Source organism: Dendrobates tinctorius, unplaced genomic scaffold (assembly GCF_039654945.1).
Source record: "Dendrobates tinctorius isolate UK_male_01 unplaced genomic scaffold, ASM3965494v1 ptg000063l, whole genome shotgun sequence".
Lineage (NCBI taxonomy): Eukaryota > Metazoa > Chordata > Amphibia > Anura > Dendrobatidae > Dendrobates > Dendrobates tinctorius.
Genome location: NW_027361731.1, coordinates 32633807 through 32656300, shown reverse-complemented (window position 1 = coordinate 32656300; position 22494 = coordinate 32633807). Strand labels below are relative to the sequence as shown.

Here is a 22494-nt window from a genome sequence, read left to right as displayed (position 1 = left end):
ACTGTATGATGGGTATATGGGCATGGGACTATGAGATGAAGGATGTGTGATGGGTATATGGGCATTGGACTATGGGATGGAGAATATGTATGATGGGTATATGGGCACTCGACCATGGGATGGAGGATATGTATGATGGGTATATGGGCACGGGACTATGGGATGGCGGATATGTATGATGGGTATATGGGCACGGGCCTATGGGATGGAGGATAATTATAATTTGTTATAACTAACCACAGTTAGTTACTATGCCCGGGCAGAGCCGGGCTCTTCAGCTAGTAGAGTATAATAAAGTAGTTATGGCCGTGACGTAACTAACATTGTGCAGTGACTCTGCTTTCCATATAGTGATGGATATTTCTTGTTGCTGAAACTGTGATATTTTTTTCCACTTTAAACCTTTTTTAAACCCCTCTGATCAGTGCGATCACACAACATACAAGCCTCTGATGGCTCCGGTGATGCCCTGTACTACTGTGGTGCCGTGTATCATCACTGCCTGTCAGTGTAATACTAGCGGCCCCATACACATGAGATCAGAGTTGGCTGAACGGTCATTTTGCAGACGGCGATCTCTCCCGACTCCCCCATACACACAAATATTCCAGCTTTCCTGTGGTCTGTATGACAGAGTCGCCTCCAGACTCCTCTAGAGGAGGATTATCTACAGGAAGAACAAACGGATTATCCTCTGAAATTCAGGATGTCAGATCCTTCTCTGCCCTGACATCATCTGTCGGGAGGCCCCCAAATACATTATATGGTCGGCCAATCCCCCCGAAATCAGTGCTTTCATGGAACTTTAGTCTGTGTATGGGGGCGTTATAAGGTAACTTATTGGACGCTGCCTCTGGCCCGAGCTAATAGACCTTCATACATTGCAGCCCAGACACCATTATTCGGCATGTAAGTATCGGAGTAACTAGGCCGCCCCATACTATCGAGTACTTGGGGGCGGGGGGCATTCAGTCAAACTCTGTCACACCTTCTTAGATGCCATGTTTGCTTTTCACAGCAGCAAGTGGCTTTGTTGCAGCCTCATCTGTGCCGTCCCTGCGGTGTACATCTATGTTCTGGGGCACAAAAAGCTTAATTTCTTTTTAATAAATGTTCAACATGTTAAAAATTATAAATTGTGTCTTTTGCTTTTTGCATATTTTTTTCTTCTTACAAGAATTGTTGGAGCCAATTTTCTTTAGAAACATTTTAATATCGGCTTTTCTAAAAGCCTCAAACTTCTGTGTGTGACTCAGAGCTGAGATCTAACGTGAGAGAAGATTCCAGTGCGGGGAAGGCGGGAAACCTTCATATAGACGGCCGGTGGGGATGGAGGCAGTGACCGACTCTGGCCAAATCTGTCTCTAGAGCCGCAGTAGAAGATGAAGATGTCGTCCTCATCATGAAGGAGTTATTTCTCATGTCGCGTGTAATGAATCTCTCCTGCAGTATTGCTAATGCCGATTCCAGTGTCGGTAATGAGACGAGAATTAGCGTTATGGAAGATGAGTCTATGAGGAACGTGTTCAGCTGCCGACTCCGAGGAGGAAACTGCTTGTTGTCTGTGGCCTAAATATATAGGTTTTATTAGTAGATGTCAGGGAAGAAAACTAAACCCTGTAAGATAATAAATCTCATATGTTTCCCTTATTATCTCCAGTAATTGTATTATTACACAGGATTCCTATGATGTTACATCGGATCATCGTCTTCTCATTCAGGTCTCTACAATATCGGATCCTCTCAGTGAAGATCTTCTACAAAAGAGAATTTTCCTGATTTACCCATCAAGGATGGATATGGACAGAGACAAGATGGCGGAGAGGATTTTACACCTCACTCTAGAGATCCTCTTCCGTCTCACTGGAGAGGTGAGAGATTGTGATGACGTCACATTACATCATTCTTATCTATGGGAATAACAGATGGACAGAACTGGAGAGGTGAGGACTCTGGAAATGTCTGTAGTGAGATTTATTAATGCGTCTCTCCATAACCAGGATTACACAGTGGTGAAGAAGACCTCTAGTGATCGCTGTCAGGACCCTGTGTCTGAGGGATGGGGAAGACCCCTGAGCCCAATCACGGAGTCTCCACCTCACCCCCTGATCCATGAGGACATCAATGACCTGAAGATCCTAGAACTCATCTACAAGATGATTGAGCTGCTGACTGGAGAGGTGACACTGCTGGGAATGCTGGGACATTATACAGTAACACTATGAAGGGATCGGGGGGATGACGGTATCATTGTATGTGTCAGGTTCCTATAAGGTGTCAGGATGTCGCTGTCTATTTCTCCATGGAGGAGTGGGAGTATTTAGAAGGACACAGAGATCTGTACAAGAACGTCATAATGGAGGTTCCCCAGCCCCTCACATCACCAGGTAATAGACAGGACTAAATACACACGGCCTATAATTATCTGTATGTAGAGAATGAATTCAGTCCCTGTATGTGTTTCCTCCAGATCTATCCAGTAAGAGGACAACACCAGAGAGATGTCCCCGTCCTCTTCTTCCACAGGACTGTAGCAAAGAAGATCTCAGTGCTCCTCAGGATCATCAGGTAGATGGAGAGAAGGTGTCAGGAGATCTCCCCTATGATGTGTAGACGGCTGTGAAGGTCTTGTGCTCAGTCTTGTTTTATCCACCAGTATTATATGTTTTGGAAAAGGAAAGGATATGTTTCCAGCACACCGACCAGTTAAAAAGAAAAAAAATTATTTGGACATGATTAAAAATAAAACAACAAAAACAACCTGACTAAGGGTGCACCTTTGCACAACAAACGCATCAGGTTATTTTTATTGTTTTATTTTTAATCATGTCCAAGTAAATTTTTTTCTTTTTATCTGGTCGGTGTGCCGGAAACATATCCTTTTCTCTTCCTACGTTTGCTGAATGCACCAGCAGGATCAGCACCCACTAGACACATGCTAGCAAACTTGCTTGGATTCCAGCTGGATACTACCCATGTGGAGACTCAGTCCCTCCTCTCTGCCTATTATATGTTTTATACTTGTGTAATGAGAGCGGTGGAGATGGCAGGATTAGAGCTGATCATAGATGGGACTTCTCCATCTGTCTGTGACTTTTACAATATTTGTTTCAGGGTGAAGATCTGACCCATATTAATACTACAGAGACATATGTGAGGGATGATGAGCAGTGTAAAGAGGAGATTCCCACATATGACCACCCAGGTGAGTAGTAACCACTGAATGCAGAGAAGTCACAGATTCCTCTCAGTCACCGGCTGTGGCTGCTTTATCGGTGGTGTAGTCCGGCCGTATTACCATGATCACCATTTTGCCTCTAGACCACAACATTCTCCTCCACCCAAAACTGTTCAAATGACTTTGGGCATTGAAAGCCCTTTTCTTTAGAACTTATAACCTGGAGGATCCACATAACCCCTGGGATTAGGAGACGCTGACCGTTACCTGCCCAGATCTGTAAACTATAAAGCCAAATGACAGCGTACATAGAATGTGCTGACAAGATAGAAAATCACTTGAAGAAAAACATTATACTGGGCCTGTAAGAGAAAGCGGAGGGTAATGATGCTGTTGGCTTCCTAGATCCCTGAGATCCTATTGGATGAATCTTCTCTCCCTTCTGTGCTGCTCTATGTCTCATGGTCCCTACAAGACCAGGTCCAGTCTTTCTGGCCAAACTTCCCTTTTATGATCGGCAACAGTAAATGTGCAGTGAGGCCAAGTGTGAATTTCTGCACAATTACAGCAGAATTTCCCTTTATCCTGACTTTTCAATTTGTATTAAAACCAACTAACTTCAGGGAGGATTGTGATAATCTACAGGACAAACATTCCAATGAAGAACTGAAACTAACATGTGATGTACACAAACCACAGATAAATAATGGTGTAAATATGAATGAGGAAAAACCAAGGAATATATAAAAAGAATAATGTTTATTATTATAAATTCTAGCACAATACACAACAACAATGTAAAAAAACAAATAAAATGATAATAAAATGTGGCACAAAAAGCACCTCAATATATTAGTAATAACATATTTTAATATGTTTACCACTGCAGAAAAAGATTTTTTTTAGGTAAGGAACAAAATAATGTAATAGTCCCCAATAGAACAGAGAAAATATACATATATACCGTATATACTCGAATATAAGCCGAGATTTTCAGCCCGTTTTTTTGGGCTGAAAGTCCCCCTCTCGGCTTATATTCGAGTCATATACACCGGGGGGTCAGAGGGGGAGGGGGGGCGGGGATGTCAGGTCATACTTACCCGTCCTGACGCTGTGTCTTGAGCCCCCAGCTTCTCCCCGTGCTCTCTCTTCCTGCCTTCAGCGGTCACGTGGTGCCGCTCATTAAAACTCATGAATATGCGCATATTCATGAGTTTTAATGAGCGGCACCACGTGACCGCTGAAGGCAGGAAGAGAGAGCACGGAGAAGCTGGGGGCTCAAGACACAGCGTCAGGACGGGTAAGTATAGCGATACTCACTTGTCCTGCGTCCATGGCTGCTTGCTGCTGTCTGTCATCGGTCAGTGACTTCAGACAGCAGAGAGCGCGGTGACGTGATTAGTGCACGCCGCGCCCCCTGCAGGCTGAACGTCACTGACCGATGACGTGACAGATAGCGGTGAGCAGCCATGGACGCAGGACAGGTGAGTATCTGACACCCAGCGACGGAGAGGTGAGTATGTCATTTTTTTTATTTTTACATGCGGCAGCAGCGGCAGCACATGGGGAAATAATCTTAAGGAGCTTCTAATGGGGGCAGCACATGGGGCAATAATCTATGGAGCTTCTTATGGGGGCAGTATATGGGGGAACAATATGGAGCTTCTAATGGGGGCAGCATATGGGGGAACAATATGGAGCTGCTAATGGGGGCAGTATATGGGGGAACAATATGGAGCTTCTAATGGGGGCAGCATATGGGGGAACAATATGGAGCTTCTAATGGGGGCAGCATATAGGGGAACAATATGGAGCTGCTAATGGGGGCAGTATATGGGGGAACAATATGGAGCTTCTAATGGGGGCAGCATATGGGGGAACAATATGGAGCTGCTAATGGGGGCAGTATATGGGGGAACAATATGGAGCTGCTAATGGGGGCAGTATATGGGGGAACAATATGGAGCTGCTAATGGGGGCAGCATATGGGGGAACAATATGGAGCTGCTAATGGGGGCAGTATATGGGGGAACAATATTGAGCTGCTAATGGGGGCAGCATATGGGGGAACAATATGGAGCTTCTAATGGGGGCAGCATATAGGGGAACAATATGGAGCTTCTAATGGGGGCAGTATATGGGGGAACAATATGGAGCTTCTAATGGGGGCAGTATATGGGGGAACAATATGGAGCTTCTAATGGGGGCAGTATATGGGGGAACAATATGGAGCTTCTAATGGGGGCAGCATATGGGGGAACAATATGGAGCTTCTTATGGGGGAATAATCTATGGAGCATTTCCCACCCTAGGCTTATACTCGAGTCAATAAGTTTTCCCAGTTTTTTGTGGCAAAATTAGGGGGGTCGGCTTATACTCGGGTCAGCTTATACTCGAGTATATACGGTATATGTATATGTGTGTGAAAATAAATAAAGTGAAAAAACACAAAAAATTATTATTGTGAAAAAATGAAAAAATGTCAAGTGTGAAACACTAGGTGACAATAATGATGATATATATGCTTTTAATATGTGTAAAAGGGAATAATGTAATAAAAATGTGAAAAATAAAAGTAATAAAATGGACTGCTGAAATAGTTGGGTAAACAAAATTTGTTCACAAATATGCAATACCAGTATGTAAACTACATAGTGCTGAACAGCAAGACATGGAGCCTGAAATGGATGAACATATAGCGCTATATATTGGACTCAATCACAAAATATGTAGCTTAATGTAATAGATTGGATTACCACAAGGCGCTATAAAGATGGACATGAAAAAGCACAAAAATACCATCCATAGCATGTATATAAAAGGCTGAGTATCAAATCCTCAAATATTAACACAAAACCCATGTGGTGGATTAAACTGCCATATAGCGCTATGTAGTAAACATGGGCCAGCACAGAGACAAAAAAATACAATCAACAAGCTGATAAGCGATTGTATGAAAAAAAAAAATATATATGTGTCTCCAGCACACCATATATACAATAAGTAAATTGTTCGGCGCTTCTATGACACAAAAGGTGTTGAACCCAATATGATATAATAAACCACAATATAGCGCTAAATATAAAGCATGAACCAGCACAAAGAAAATGCTATGTTAAGCCGTGCAATAAGCCGTACAATAGATAAAGCGCTTAGTAATAGAGTACATAAGCTAATATGGTAACCCATGTGGTAGATTAAATTATCATATAGCGCTATGTAGTGGACATGGGCCAGTATAGGACTTAGGTCTGAGCCAGCACCAGACTGGATCTATGGTATGGTGGACTAAATAAAATGTCCTGCGCTCAGTAATGAAAATGGCATAAAACTAGGTAAAGCATAATATATTACCCGGTAGATGAAGAGCAGTGGTAGAGGCGGATAGCCACAGTAACGCGCCCCGACGCGCGTTTCGGAAGAACTCCTTCGTCAGGAGGAAACATTCCAGCTGTGCCATGATAGATCTCTAAGCTGTGCGTGACTGATGGCTGTAATAGACATTTATTCCCGCCTGCAGGAGATGTGTTTGCTCCAGCCCTGGTTTCATGGATTCTCTCCACGTCATAAATTACATTGTTTTCAATCCTAAGGAATTCAGATTACTGCACAATCTCCTGAAATGGAGGAGCTAATACTTTCTCTACTCTTCTCTTTGACTATGTAATATTTCTTCTTGAAACTCATCTGACAGAAAATATTGGCCCTTACGATAGTTTAGATTGCCAAGAACCACCAAGCCCCATACGGTAAATACTCCAGAGAGGTTTCACGACTACTCATTTTTTACTGATGAAGATTGTTGAATTTGATCATTTCTTTAGATGTCTTATTGTCTAGACTCAGTTTTTGACTACAATAGTGTCCAAAATACTATGATAACCATTTCCCGCAGCCAGTTTTGTGTTCCTCATCTGGGCCCATTTTTGAAATCTGACTTCTGTCACTTTTATTCTTCACAAAATATGAGCCCCAATTTTTTCACTGTCACAAAGTGGAATAGCAAATAGATGGACCTCACAAATTATTTTACAACTTCTCTTGAATCCAACAATACCCTATACACGATTGTACACTACTGTCTAGGCACATTTCAGGGTTGATATAGGGAAGGAGCGCCATTTAGCTATTTGAATCCAGATCTCACTGGAATAGTTTGCAGACACAATGTATCGGGAGCGGTGGTTGTGACCACCTGGCAGCTAAAAAGATGGCCACCACAAACAGGGTTGGCTCTATCTACTCCATTTTCCTGATCCCAGGGATTGTATTGCTCCTCACCCATTTAACCCCTCTACATGGATCTGGACTTACATAGAGACCCCCCAGGCTTGGGCCATAGTGTTGCCTGTGGTTCGGTGGTGTAAACTAGGAAGAAAAATAGTTAGGAAGCCGCATCAGAAACAGTATGACAAAAAATACAAAATCACAAGGCGCAATAGTAGTCAGCAAATAAGCCGGGATCACAACAGGAAACAAATACACCAGCAGGGAGCTGAGCACAGAGGACTGAACCAGAGGAGAACAGCGCTGTATATGGCAGATTCTTCAATATGCTTTGAGCTTTCGTAGAATATGGTGCTATCCAGTTGACAAATTAGGGAGCAGATTACGTCAGCTGGACAGCACATACACCTATACTGCCAGATTGGATTGCTCTACTTGCTCCAGGCACCCTAACCTTAGTGGCTGGACTGAGCTTACATCGTCCAGAGCTTCTGGTTTCAACGTTTACTCCATTACCAGCGCCGCCTGCCATGTGAATAAGGACATGCCTGATGACAAAAGCAGACATCGTAGGAGCAGATCTCAGAAGAGATGTCACACCACCTGCAGAAACCCTAATATGAAAAAAATTCAGAAGACCAGAGCAGTAGAAATCCCCATAAAGTGACTCCATTTTAGAAATTGTAACCCTCATATAATTAATCTATTGGAGTAGAGATTATTTGATTCCACATGCACTTTCCAGAAATTAGCACACAGTGGATATGGGAGAAAAAAAATTACACATTTGCCATTTTATTACCCAACACGCAGTGCCCAGATTGTGCTCCAGGAGACACACACAACAAATTAAGTGGGTTCTTCTCACTTTAGTAATGCCAAATATACGGATGCTAAATGTGGTTTGGGCGCACTACATGGCTCAGAAGCGAGAGGGATATTTGACTTTGGGAGAGCGGATATTGGTGGATTGGTTAATGGAAGCCATGTTACTTTTCAGGAGCCTTTGAGCAACTAATAAGGTGGAAACATCTGTTTTTCCACTAACAGATGATTGCCCTGAGTGGGGTCTTTGTTTTTTTGTGAGATCAATAGAAGTTTTTATTTGTATTATGTTCATCAACATAACATTTCTTTGTGGCTTTTTATTCCATATTTGGGAGGCAGAATGAATAAACAGTTGAACACCACACACTACTGGTTCATCCTATGAGATTTTCTATTAAACCATGAACTGTCATTGTCTTGGTGAAGAATTCAATATTTTTACGTAACTTGCCATTTTTGCAGACAGTTTAAGTAGAAATGTTAAATGACATTCAAATATTTTATTCAAAAATAATAATTGGTTTATATCTTGGCAGATGACTGTACCAAGAGATCAGAGGGACAGCTGACATCTTCAATTTTTAAATCAGATGATTTTGAGATCCCACTGGATACAATTGAAGTGAATGCCGTTACTCCAGATATATCATCATCTCTTCACAGCAAAGATCTCTCATCTGATCCTTTGAAACAGGTCCCATCTTCTGATTCATTAGCAACAACTAAGCAAAATCAGAGTCACCAAATAAGCATTAAAAACGGAAATATTCCTAAATCTAAGAAGCTATTTTCATGTTCAGAATCTGGAAACAGTTTTCCCATCAAAAAGTCTTTACTTAAACATCCAAAAATTCACACTGTGGAGAAAATATTTTCTTGTTCCAAGTGTGTTAAATGTTTTAAGCTCAAATCACATCTTGTTAGACACAAAAGAACCCACACAGGGGAGAAGCCTTTTTCCTGTTCAGAATGTGGGAAATGTTTTAACTTTAAAGGGAATCTTGTTAAACACCAAAGAACCCACACAGGGGAGAAACCTTTTTCATGTTCAGAATGTGGGAAATGTTTTAGCGATAAATCAGCTTTGGTTAATCACCAGAGAACTCACACAGGGGAGAAGCCATTTTCCTGTTCAGAATGTGGGAAATGTTTTAAACAGAAATGGCATCTTGTTTTACACCAAAGAACCCACACAGGGGAGAAGCCTTTTTCCTGTTCAGAATGTGGGAAATGGTTTAACTTAAAAGGGAATCTTGTTATACACCAAAGAACCCACACAGGGGAGAAACCTTTTTCATGTTCAGAATGTGGGAAATGTTTTAACGAGAAATCAGCTTTGGTTAAGCACCTGAGAACTCACACAGGGGAGAAGCCTTTTTCATGTTCAGAATGTGGGAAATGTTTTAGCCAGAAATCAGATCTCGTTAAACACCAGAGAACTCACACAGGGGAGAAGCCTTTTTCTTGTTCAGAATGTGGGAAATGTTTTAACAAGAAATCAGCTTTGGTTCAGCACCAGAGAACCCACACAGGGGAGAAGCCGTTTTCCTGTTCAGAATGTGAGAAATGTTTTAATCAGAAATCGGCTTTAGTTACACACCAGAGAACCCACTCAGGGGAAAAGCCGTTTTCCTGTTTAGAATGTGGAAAATGTTTTAACAACAAATGGAATCTTGCTTCACACCAAAAAAACCATGCAGGGGAGAAGGCTTTTTCATGTTCAGAATGTGGGAAATATTTTAACCAGAAATCAGATCTCGTTATACACCAGAGAACCCACACAGGCCTTTTTCCTGTTCAGAATGGGAAATGTTTTAACTCTAGAGGGAATCTTGTAATGCACCAAAGAACTCACACAGGGGAGAAGGCTTTTTGATGTTCTGAATGTGGGAAATGTTTTGTAAGGAAATCATATCTTTTTCGTCACCAAAGATTTCACACAGGGGAGAAGCCTTTTTCATGTTCCGAATGTGGGAAATGTTTTGTAAGGAAATCAAATCTTCGTCACCAAAGAATTCACACAGGGAGAAGCCTTTTTCATGTTCATAATGTAGGGAATGTTTTACACTAAAATCAGTTCTTTACATCAGAAAAGTCACAAAGGGGGTGAATCCTTTCTCATGCTCAGAATGTTGGAAATGTCTTAACCAAAAAATGTATTTCTTAAAGAGTTTGTGTATTACTAGGACAAACCCCCTTGTCATTCCTTATGTTTGGCCTATTTCAAATAAAAATGTCCATGCTCACTTTCCGTGCCAGTGTCGTTCAAGTGGTCTTGGGACTTACGTTCCCGGGGCTATTGTGAGGTTGTTACAAAATCAGCACTGGCTTCACTGTTCTTGCTTTCGGATTTATTGAACATCAAGAGGAAGCTAGGGCCACCGCTGCTCTCTGACTTTTATTGTTTGACATTCCCAAAAGTGGAGACAGTGAACCAAATTTAAGAACGCACTTGCTTTCGAAACGCATTTGGTATTCTATTAGTCTTTTCCCTATATTCCCTATGATTTTTAAATACATTTTTTCCACATGTTTCAACCAAGAAAGGAAAAAAAACACTTTTTGATATGACTATATTGTAACTTAGAAAAAAATAAAGAATTCATCATTTTAAACATGTCTTGGATTTGCAGCGTAGAAGCTGGAGTTTGTAGCATAGAATCTTTCCTTTTCCAGTGAGAAGGATTTGTCCAAGTAGTGGATATCCCCTTTAAACATCAAAACTCTCACACAGAGAGAAACCATTATCATACCTAGAGTAGTGTGTGAAAAATTACTAGAAAATCGTATTTTGTTGACCATAAGAAATAACTCTGAATAGGACACACAACATATGTTATTGACGAAATGCACAAAAACATAACAGGATAATTACTAGGGATGAGTGAACATGCTAGTTGATGTCACGGTCACGCGTGGCTGGACACAGCGCCTCCAGCAGGGCAGATTTAGATGACGCGCGTGACCCTGGATACACCGCCTCCAGTGGGGCAAATTTAAATAATAAAACGTGCAGCTGGATATGCCGCCTCCAACAGGCGAATTTAGGTAATACACGTAACACGTAAATCTGGAAACCCCGCCTCCAGTAAGGCAAATTTAAACAATAAGGGAAAATCTGGGTAACAATAACAATGGTGGCCCTGCGATAGGGAACGGGGAAGTGGAGACCTCCTGCACTCCCGAGTCAGAGTCTCTACACTCCTAACGTTCCCTAGGCCGGTTCCGCACCGGGCGACGATCAGGAACCTAAGAACCCTGACTCGCCCTGTACCTAAACCCTCACTAGGGAAATGGTCGGTGTGGAAACTAATCCCACCACTGCACTAAAACACACATAAGGAAAAGTGACCAAACAGAGGAAAACACCACTTAGCTTTGCTCTGTTGCTTACGCTCCCAGCAACAGAGCCCACCACCTGCGTGCATCTTTTCCTCCAACCGGATCCATCACCATAGTGCAATCTTGGTGCAAACAGAGTTCACCACCTGCGTGCAGCTGTCCAGAAGCAGAGTCCAGCAAATGAGTAGCTTTTTTTGCCAAAAAGTCCAGCATGCTTGAGTCCAGCTCTCCGCAACAACGTCCAGCATTTTGAGTGCAGCTCTACACCCTAGCTGCCACTCCACCAATCCATGCACAAACTTCTTGCTGACACCATAGCTGCGACTCCACCAACCCATGCCAGCCCTCCTTGCAGACACCATAGCTGACACTCAAGGAATCTCACTGAGCTGCCTGTGACTCTCCTTTAGCTCCATCCTTCACCCAGGCTTGCTTGCAAATGAAGACCTATCACCAACAGTGATTGACACACCTGATACTCTTTTATAGAGCAATCACACCTCTTACTTAACCACGTGCACAAACTAAGGTAACCAGAGTGCAATGACCCTAATGGCCACCAGGGATAAAACTACAACTGAAACCACCACAGTGCAATGACCCTAATGGCCACCGGGGGCAAAACCACATTTGGCACACAGCCAATGGAAAAAAAAAAGGTTACTTTGTGCATTTAATCTGTCAGATCCCACCTGGATCATGACAGTTGATACACAGATATCACTTGAGTATCTGGGGGCTTGGAAATACTTGGTGAGCATTAGCCGTTGCTCGGATTTGAAGTTCAAATCCCCACTCCACATGTTTGGTGTCTGTTACACAGCAAATAAACATGCAGGGGATTGCCTGCCAGTCACTGTGATGCCGTAGCCATCGTGGTAGTGGCATTACTGTGATTGACTGGCCGTATTATATAATCAGTGGTTATAAAAGAACAGGTACCGCCACGCTCGGCACACTGATGCCAGTGCATAGCTCAAGGACAGTTCTTATTGGAGTGGTTGTACAGGCCTGTGTGTACACAGTATAACAAATCGGAGTCCTGTAGTGTTGATACTGGTGCTGAAGCTGAACCATCATATTAACAGTCCTTTTAAGGGCTAATCTTGTGCTTTTTTGTTTGTATCAGATACTTTCTGCATTTAACCTAGCGAGGGACAGTTGCATGAGCAGGGGAATTGGCTGAATACAGTCTCTAGGCAGGACTTAGTGCTTTACAGTCCGTTGCTTAATAAATATCAGCGGCAGTTGACCACATTCTTTCTTTGGGGGTTGAAAAAATAGACTATTGTGTTATCTATAGAGTATTACGTGCTTTGTGGTGCATTTCGACGGTATATAACATTCCAAATAAGCATTGAGAAATTTTTCTGGATTGAATTTGTCATCCATACTCTTTTACGTGGGGAGGAAGGAGGGGTGTTTCCAGCACGTCCATCCAGTTTAAGTAAAATTTCTTTTTATTAGAACATTTTAAAAACTATTTTTAGTTAATGCAATCTTGCTATTTTTTGAATATGCTTTGAAATAAAAGATTAATGCTTTGTGTGTTCTGCTGTTATTTTCCTAATGTCATTAATTGCTATGTGTCAGGCACACCGAACTGCACTTGCTCACTGTGGCAGTGTGCATGTCCTGAGTAAAGTTTCAATATAGAATCACTGCACACATTGATTGTGTTCAAAGTGAAAAATTTCTTATTGGTTGACGGTGAGGAAGTGACAGCTGACGTTTTGGCCTGATGACGGCATTTATCACTTAGTCGCTGTAATAATAAAATACATACAATAAGAATCAAAGAAATATATATATAACTAGCTGAAGAGCCCGGCGCTGCCCAGGCATAGTAGCTAACTGTGGTTAGTTATAGAAAATTATATTTATCCTCCATCCCATAGTCCCGTGCCCATATACCCATCATACATATCCACGATCCCATAGTCGAGTGCCCATATACCCATCACACATCCTCCATCCCATAGTCCCATGCCCATATACCCATCATACATATTCTCCATCCCATAGTCCCATGCCCATAAACCCATCATACATATTCTCCATCCCATAGTCCCATACTCATACCCATCATACATATTCGCCATCCCATAGTCGAGTGCCCATATACCCATCACACATCCTTCATCTCATAGTCCCGTGCCCATATATCCATCATACATATCCTCCATCCCATAGTCCCGTGCCCATATACCCATCATACATATCCGCCATCTCATAGTCCCGTGCCCATATACCCATCATACATATCCTCCATCCCATAGTCCAGTGCCCATATACCCATCACACATCCTCCATCCCATAGTCCCGTGCCCATATACATATTCGCCATCCCATAGTCCCGTGCCCATATACCCGTCATACATATCCTCCATCCCATAGTCCAGTGCCCATATACCCATCACACATCCTCCATCCCATAGTCCCGTGCCCATATACATATCCGCCATCCCATAGTCCCGAGCCCATATACCCGTCATACATATCCTCCATCCCATAGTCCAGTGCCCATATACCCATCACACATCCTCCATCCCATAGTCCCGTGCCCATATACATATCCGCGATCCCATAGTCCCGAGCCCATATACCCGTCATACATATCCTCCATTCCATAGTCCAGTGCCCATATACCCATCACACATCCTCCATCCCATAGTCCCGTGCCCATATACATATCCGCCATCCCATAGTCCCGAGCCCATATACCCATCATACATATCCTCCATCCCATAGTCCCGTGCCCATATACATATCCTCCATCCCATAGTCCCGTGCCCATATACCTGTCATACATATCCTCCATCCCATAGTCCGGTGCACATATACTCATCACACATCCTCCAATCCATAGTCAACCATTATGACATCATAATGAGCGGCAGCAGGGCTTGCAACCTTTGATGACATCAGCGTCTCCATGGCAACCATTGTGACATCATAACTGTGGTTAGTTATAGAAAATTATAATTATCCTCCATCCCATAGTCCCGTGCCCATATACCCATCATACATATCCACGATCCCATAGGCCCGTGCCCATATACCCATCATAAATATCCTCCATCCCAAAGTCGAGTGCCCATATACCCATCACACATCCTCCATCCCATAGTCCCATGCCCATATACCCATCATACATATTCTCCATCCCATAGTCCCATGCCCATATACCCATCATACATATTCGCCATCCCATAGTCGAGTGCCCATATACCCATCACACATCCTTCATCTCATAGTCCTGTGCCCATATACATATCCTCCATCCCATAGTGCCGTTCTCATATACCCATCCTACATATCCTCCATCCCATAGTCCAGTGCTCATATACTCATCACACATCCTCCATCTCATAGTCAACCATTATGACATCATAATGAGCGGCGGCGGGGCTTGCAACCTTTGATGACATCAGCGTCGCCATGGCAACCATTGTGACATCATAATGAGGGGCAGGGCTTGGCGCACACACACTGCTTCCCTAGTATGCAAATAGGGCATTGTGACATCACAATGAGGGGCGGGGCTTGACGCGCACACACTTTTTCCCCCAGTATGTAGATAGGGGCAACATTGTTTGGTGAATTGGAACGCGCGGGGTTAAAATTTCGCCTCACAACATAGCTTAGGACGCTCTCGGGGTCCAGACGTGTGACTGTGCCAAATTTTGTGGCTGTAGCTGCGACGGTGCGGATGCCTATCCCGGACATACAAACAAACGTACACACACACACACATACACACTTTGAGCTTTATATATTAGATTTACAAAATATACAGAATACGTATCTCCAAAAGCGTTTTAGTGATATAACAAATGCCATAAGATCACTCAGGGATATAGAGTTAATCTAGTACAAGAGAAGGGGAACAAGACATGGCGGCAGAAAAAATACTACATATAGAGGTTATTGCAATGAGGTCATACGACTTATGAGAAGAGAGTCTGTAGTCACCGGGTAATGGGTGTCACTGCTAGACAATATCTTGCAAATTTTTGTGGATTATCCTGTAGATGAGGATAAAAGAAGGTATGGTTAGATGGGCTCCTGAGCATGTTCACTAGCCTTCACTATACCCCTGTACAGCTGTATAATGAGGCCCAGGCTTTATAGTGAAGGGACAGGAGTGAGGGCCTGTTCCCAGGAGCTACAGTCTGAGGAAAGGGCTAAAAAGCCTTCACTATACCCCTGTACAGCTGTATAATGAGGCCCAGGCTTTATAGTGAAGGGACTGGAGTGAGGGGCTGTTCCCAGGAGCTACAGACTGAGGAAAGGGCTAAAAAGCCTTCACTAGACCCCTGTACAGCTGTATAATGAGGCCCAAGCTTTATAGAGAAGGGACAGGAGTGAGGGCCTGTTCCCAGGAGCTACAGTCTGAGGAAAGGGCTAAAGAACCTTCACTAGACCCCTGTACAGCTGTATAATGAGGCCCAGGCTTTATAGTGAAGGGACAGGAGTGAGGGCCTGTTCCCAGGAGCTACAGACTGAGAAAAGGGCTAAAAAGCCTTCACTAGACCCCTGTACAGCTGTATAATGAGGCCCAGGCTTCATAGTGAAGGGACAGGAGTGAGGGCCTGTGCCCAGGAGCTACAGACTGAGGAAAGGGCTAAAAAGCCTTTACTAGACCCCTATACAGCTGTATAATGAGGCCCAGGCTCTATAGTGAAGGGACAGGAGTGAGGGCCTGATCCCAGGAGCTACAGTCTGAGGAAAGGGATAAAAAGCCTTCACTAGACCCCTGTACAGCTGTATAATGAAGCCCAGGCTTTATAGTGAAGGGACAGGAGTGAGGGCCTGATCCCAGGAGCTACAGTCTGAGGAAAGGGCTAAAAAGCCTTCACTAGACCCCTGTACAGCTGTATAATGAGGCCCAGGCTTTATAGTAAAGGGACAGGAGTGAGGGCCTGTGCCCAGGAGCTACAGTCTGAGGAAAGGGCTAAAAAGCCTTCACTAGACCCCTGTACAGCTGTATAATGAGGCCCAGGCTCTATGGTGAAGGGACAGGAGTGAGGGCCTGATCCCAGGAGCTACAGTCTGAGGAAAGGGCTAAAAAGCCTTCACTAGACCCCTGTACAGCTGTATAATGAGGCCCAGGCTTTATAGTAAAGGGACAGGAGTGAGGGCCTGTGCCCAGGAGCTACAGTCTGAGGAAAGGGCTAAAAAGCCTTCACTAGACCCCTGTACAGCTGTATAGTGAGGCCCAGGCTCTATAGTGAAGGGACAGGAGTGAGGGCCTGATCCCAGGAGCTACAGTCTGAGGAAAGGGCTAAAAAGCCTTCACTAGACCCCTGTACAGCTGTATAATGAGGCCCAGGCTTTATAGTGAAGGGACAGGAGTGAGGGCCTGATCCCAGGAGCTACAGTCTGAGGAAAGGGCTAAAAAGCCTTCACTAGACCCCTGTACAGCTGTATAATGAGGCCCAGGCTTTATAGTGAGGGGACAGGAGGGAGACAAGTGGGGAAAGGAGCCAGAAGAGCCGGACTGCCCATCACTAACCTGCAGAGCCGCACTCCACATATATGGCTGCTCTGTGCACAGGACCTGTGATGAGGTCACAGGAGGGGAGGAGTCAGGGGTCACATGATCTCCGGAGTGCAGACCTCCATGGAGCCTTCTCCTCAGTCAGTGACATTCCCGCCATTATTCGCCCCTCACTACTGGCACAATTACCCCGCGCCGCCTTCTCTACACAGTGTTATGTGTGGAATGTAACGTGTGACTTCTCTGGAGGGAAATAGACCCCACACAGGAGGGAATTCTCACCAGTTACCGGCCGTCTACTATATGGCGGCATATGATTGTGCTATCGACTCCACACCAGGAGCTAAAATGCCCAAATCTCTAATGTAACCGCTATAAGAGAAGATAGAACAAATTTCCCGTAAACTCACACAGCGGAGGAGGCCTCACTTGGAGCAATGTGACTCGCGCACAGAAAATCTATTCCCGGTTCTGTGATTAAGTTATCGGCCGACAGGAAGAAGAAAGGTCTGAATTACAGCCCAGACTGGAGGAGAAACTGCAGGAGTGAGAATTGGCCAATCAGCGCTCTTCACCCCTATACTTATCTACACAAATACAAGATATGAAATGACAATTAGACGCCATTCTCACCACCAGAACGGAGAGGCGCTAACTTGGAGTAAAGCCGCGTTTTATTACCATGCCAATAAGCCTAATAAGATGCCGCTCGTAAGCTCAGAATGAGAGAGTCACTGCATATAATCTCCTCTATAAAAGACCCTAAGGGTCAGATCTCAGCCCACCCCGATGTCATGTATAGCACTTATAATGAATACCCCCAGAGTTTGTATTCCCCCCACAATCACCCCCCCTCACTACTGGAGTCATTCCTTCACACACTACATCTACCTAACCTGACTGAGTCCGCGGCACAACAACTCCATTTACACATCTCTGAGGAGGAAATAGTTTCACCAATCAAAAAACTAAAAAGAGGAAAGGCCCCGGGGCCGGATGGTCTTACAGCAATATATTATAAATAATGCAGCGATGTGCTGACACCACATATAAAAACCTCTGTAATTCACTACTAAATGGCTCACAGCTGCCCCCTGAGCTCTACGTGGCGCATGTAACCGTAATCCCTAATCCTAAGAAAGATCATCTCACAACAAATTATAGACCTATATCCCTCTTATACATTGACTTCAAAATCTTTACATCCATTGTGACTAACAGGATCAATAAAATCCTCCCTCACCTCATCCATCGGGATCAGGTTGGTTTTATACCAGCGTGACAGGCCCCAGATAATATTAGGAGAGCGTTAAATATTATTCATACAACTAACCTACAGCGAAAGCGACTTCTCCTGCTCGCATTAGATATTGAGAGGGCTTTCGATTCGGTGTCCTGGACATATCTCTTTACGGTTCTATCGGAAGTCGGATTCTCCCCTAAACTTATAAAGTGCCTCCAATTGTTATATGATAGCCCTATCGCTTATGTAAAACTCCCGTCACCACATCCCCCTCCAATTAATATTCAGAGGGTACCAGGCAGGGCTGTCCTCTATCTCCGGATCATTTTGCACTTGCAATGGAACCCATTGTGGAAGCAATAAGGAGAGATCAGAATATCCTGGGCCCTGAGAATATGGGAGACCAATATAAAGTCAGCCTCTTTGCGGATGATCTCCTGCTAACATTAATAAGTCCCCACACTACACTCCCTCACGTGTTTTCCCTCTTCACAAAATTGAGAAGATCTCAGGGTTAAAGATTAACATTGATAAATCCGAAGCATTATTTGTAAATTTTCCTAAGACAGAGCAAACTAATATAGCCTCCCATTTTGGGTTTATAGACAAAGAACATTATCTAACATATCTGGATATTATAAACTTAACAGCCAACAGGTCACCTCTGTTTAGGTGGAATTACACTCCACTGATCCAAAACTTCCAGAGGGACCTGGATAGATGGGCTTCCTCAAAGTTATCCTGGCTCGGCAGAATACAGGCATTAAAAATGGTGTCACTGCCTCGCTTCTTATATCTATTTAGGTCCCTCCCAATTATGGTACCAGCCAGAACGTTCACTCATTTACACTCTATGATGTCTAAGTTTCTCTGGCTCGGAAAAGAACCCAGAATTGTGCACAAACTTATGTTACATCACAGAAAAGAAGGGGGTTTATCCCTCCCTAATTTTACACTTTATTACAAGTCGGCACAGATTGCTCCATTAATAAGTGCGTGTTCATATCCCAATAGTCTGAGATGGGTTATTCTGGAATCATTTCTCTCCAAACCATTCTCTTTATCAGGCCTAATGTGGACCACAGACCGACTTCCACGGGGGGTTAATGAATGTGGCTCCTTTTACAGTCCACTCGTTGCTTCTTTGGAGGAAAGTCCGGTTTAAATATAACTTACAATCAAGCCCTTCTCCCCTGACAGCCATATTACAAAACCCCATGTTCCCGCTAGACCTTGAGCCACAAATTTTTTCTTGGTGGATAATGAAAGGTATTCATATACTTAAACATTTGTGTTCCCCCATTTAATATCTTACTTGACAGACAGGAATTTGTTCAAACATTTGACCCTCCAGTTAGGGAGGTAATGCGATTGAACCAGATCTTCCACTTTGCAAAGCAGATCCTCCCGAGCGGTACTACTCTCAGGGCAACGAGTTTTGAAAATAAATGTCTAAATGACCCTTTGGGCAGGGGAACGATCTCATTGATCTACTATGCTATAAATTCTCCACAAAATGATAAATAATTGAAGTATATGTTACAGTGGGAGGAGGATCTGGGGTTTGAACAGTCAATTGATGAATGGTATCGTAGCTGTGACACCCTATCATGAGGTAGTCACCAGACTTCCCTTGTGGAGACCTCCTTAAAACTATTGCACAGAGTCTATTATGTACTGGAAAAAATTCACAGCATTTTTCCTAAAATCTCAGGAGACTGTATTAGGGGCTGTGGAATATCTGGTGACATGAGACATATTTGGTGGTCTTGTGTGGTGGTTTCTGGGCTTTGGGAGAAGGTGAAGTGTCTGATAGCACAGATGTATGGTGGACCGGTTGATCTGGAACCTTTTACCCTTTTATTGGGAACCAGGCCTTCCCGGCTTCCAGAAAGCTTTCAGAAGCTAGTAAACTACTTATGTATGGCCACTAAAATCCACATTGCAGCAAAGTGGAAGTCGCCCTCACTGTCAATATCTATGGTGAAAGAGAAGATGAACGACATTATGTTATTCTCATTTGTGGCCCCAGCGTTTCTTGTAGAATAAATCCCTTTCTCACACAGTCCTGTAGTAATGACTTTGTTCTCATGTTTTGTAGGAGGGTTCGTCTGACTCCATCTTATGTTATCAGTATAAGTGCGAGAGATGAGAGACCGACGACCGCAGTTTTACCGTGTGTGTCCGGCGTCAGTTCTACAGTGTGAGATATGCGGGGTCTGTGACCGAAGCTGGGGGTATACGGGTGTATACAGAGTACACAGAGGGGTCTGTGACCGAATCTGGGGGTATACGGGTGTATACAGAGTACACAGATGGGTCCGTGACCGAACCTGGGGGTATACGGGTGTATACAGAGTACACAGAGGGGTCTGCAACCGAAGCTGGAGGTATACGGGTGTATACAGAGTACACAGATGGGTCCGTGACCGAAGCTGGGGGTATATGTGTGTATACAGCATACACAGGGGTCTGAGACTAAAGCTGGGGGTATACTGGTGTATACAGTGTGAGAGACGCGGGGTCTGTGACTGAAGCTGGGGGTATACAGGTGAGTAATAATCTTTATTTATATAGCGCCAACATATTCCACAGCGCTTTACAGTTTAACAGTTTCAAAACACAAGAATACAGCATACACAGGGGTCTGCGACTGAAGCTGGGCATACATGGGTGTATATAGTGTACACAGGGGTCTGCGACCAAAACTGGGGATAAACAGATGTATACAGTGAACACAGGGGTCTGTGACCGAAGCTGGGGGTATACGGGTGTACACAGCATACACAGAGGGGTCTGCGACCGAAGCTGGGGGTATACGGGTGTATGCAGCATACACACAGGGTTCTGAGACTGAAGCTGAGGGTATACAGTGTGACAGACGCGGGGTCTGTGACTGAAGCTTGGGGTATACAGGTGTATACAGTATACAGAGGGGTCTGCGACTGAAGCTGGAGGTATATGGGTGTATCCAGCGTACACAGGGGTCTGCGCCCGAAGCTGGGGGTATATGGGTGTATACAGCGTACACAGGGGTCTGCGCCCGAAGATGGGGGTATACTGATGTATACAGCGTACACTGTGGGGTCTGTGACCGAAGCTGGGGGTATACAGCGTACACAGAGGGGTCCACACAAACACGGCTCCGCTCTGTACACCTCGTACACACGCGGCTCCGCTCCGTACACCTCGTACACACGCGGCTGCGCTCCGTACACCTCGTACACACACGGCTCCGCTCCGTACACCTCGTACACACAGGGCTCCGCTCCGTACACCTCGTACACACGCGGCTGCGCTCCGTACACCTCGTACACACACGGCTCCGCTCCGTACACCTCGTACACACACGGCTCCGCTCCGTACACCTCGTAAACACGCGGCTCCGCTACGTACACCTCGTACACACGCGGCTCCGCTCCGTACACCTCGTACACACGCGGCTCCGCTCCGTACACCGCGTACACACGCGGCTCCGCTTCGTACACCTCGTACACACGCGGCTCCGCTCCGTACACCTCGTACACACGCGGCTCCGCTCCGTACACCTCGTACACACGCGGCTCCGCTCCGTACACCTCGTACACACGCGGCTCCGCTCCGTACACCTCGTACACACGCGGCTCCGCTCCGTACACCTCGTACACACACGGCTCTGCTACATCCACCCTGTAAACCCCTCCTGACCCCACACATAAACGTCCCCTCATCCAGCACCATGACAACCAGCACAGCAGAGTCCTGCATACACTGAGGCCCCTGATCATGTGACCCCTGACTCCTCCCCTCCAGTGACCTCATCACAGGTCCTGTGCGCACAGAGCAGCTGTAGAAATCTCCGGCCTCAGGGGTCTCACCAGACTTCACTCTTTTCTTGCAGGGGCCGCAGTGGATTTCATCCTGGATCCATAGAGCTGAATAGAGGAGCGATGTTCCTTCACTCTGATGGGAATTGATGGTGACGTTGATGAGTCTATGAGGAACGTGTTCAGCTGCCGACTCCGAGGAGTTAACTGCTTGTTGTCTGTGGCCTAAATATATAGGTTTTATTAGTAGATGTCAGGGAAGAAAACTAAACCCTGTAAAATAATAAATCTCCTCATATGTTTCCCTTATTGTCTCCAGTAATTGTTTTATTACACAGGATTCTTATGATGTTACATCGGATCATCT

At 44.6% G+C, this 22494-nt stretch overlaps 2 protein-coding genes across 2 annotated transcripts in view; both read left to right on the top strand.

The window, feature by feature from the left end:
* LOC141093948 (uncharacterized) overlaps nt 1–10479 on the top strand; it is a 28848-nt gene extending 18369 nt beyond the window's left edge. Inside the window, exons 2-7 of the mRNA XM_073579627.1 lie at nt 1680–1871; nt 2001–2180; nt 2264–2387; nt 2471–2568; nt 3115–3205; nt 8770–10479. Of these exons, the coding sequence (XP_073435728.1) occupies nt 1680–1871; nt 2001–2180; nt 2264–2387; nt 2471–2568; nt 3115–3205; nt 8770–10109 (2025 nt within the window). The 3' untranslated portion in view covers nt 10110–10479. The remainder of the gene's footprint in view (nt 1–1679; nt 1872–2000; nt 2181–2263; nt 2388–2470; nt 2569–3114; nt 3206–8769) is intronic.
* LOC141094128 (uncharacterized) overlaps nt 1–22494 on the top strand; it is a 254798-nt gene that overhangs the window by 138741 nt on the left and 93563 nt on the right. The window lies entirely within an intron of this gene.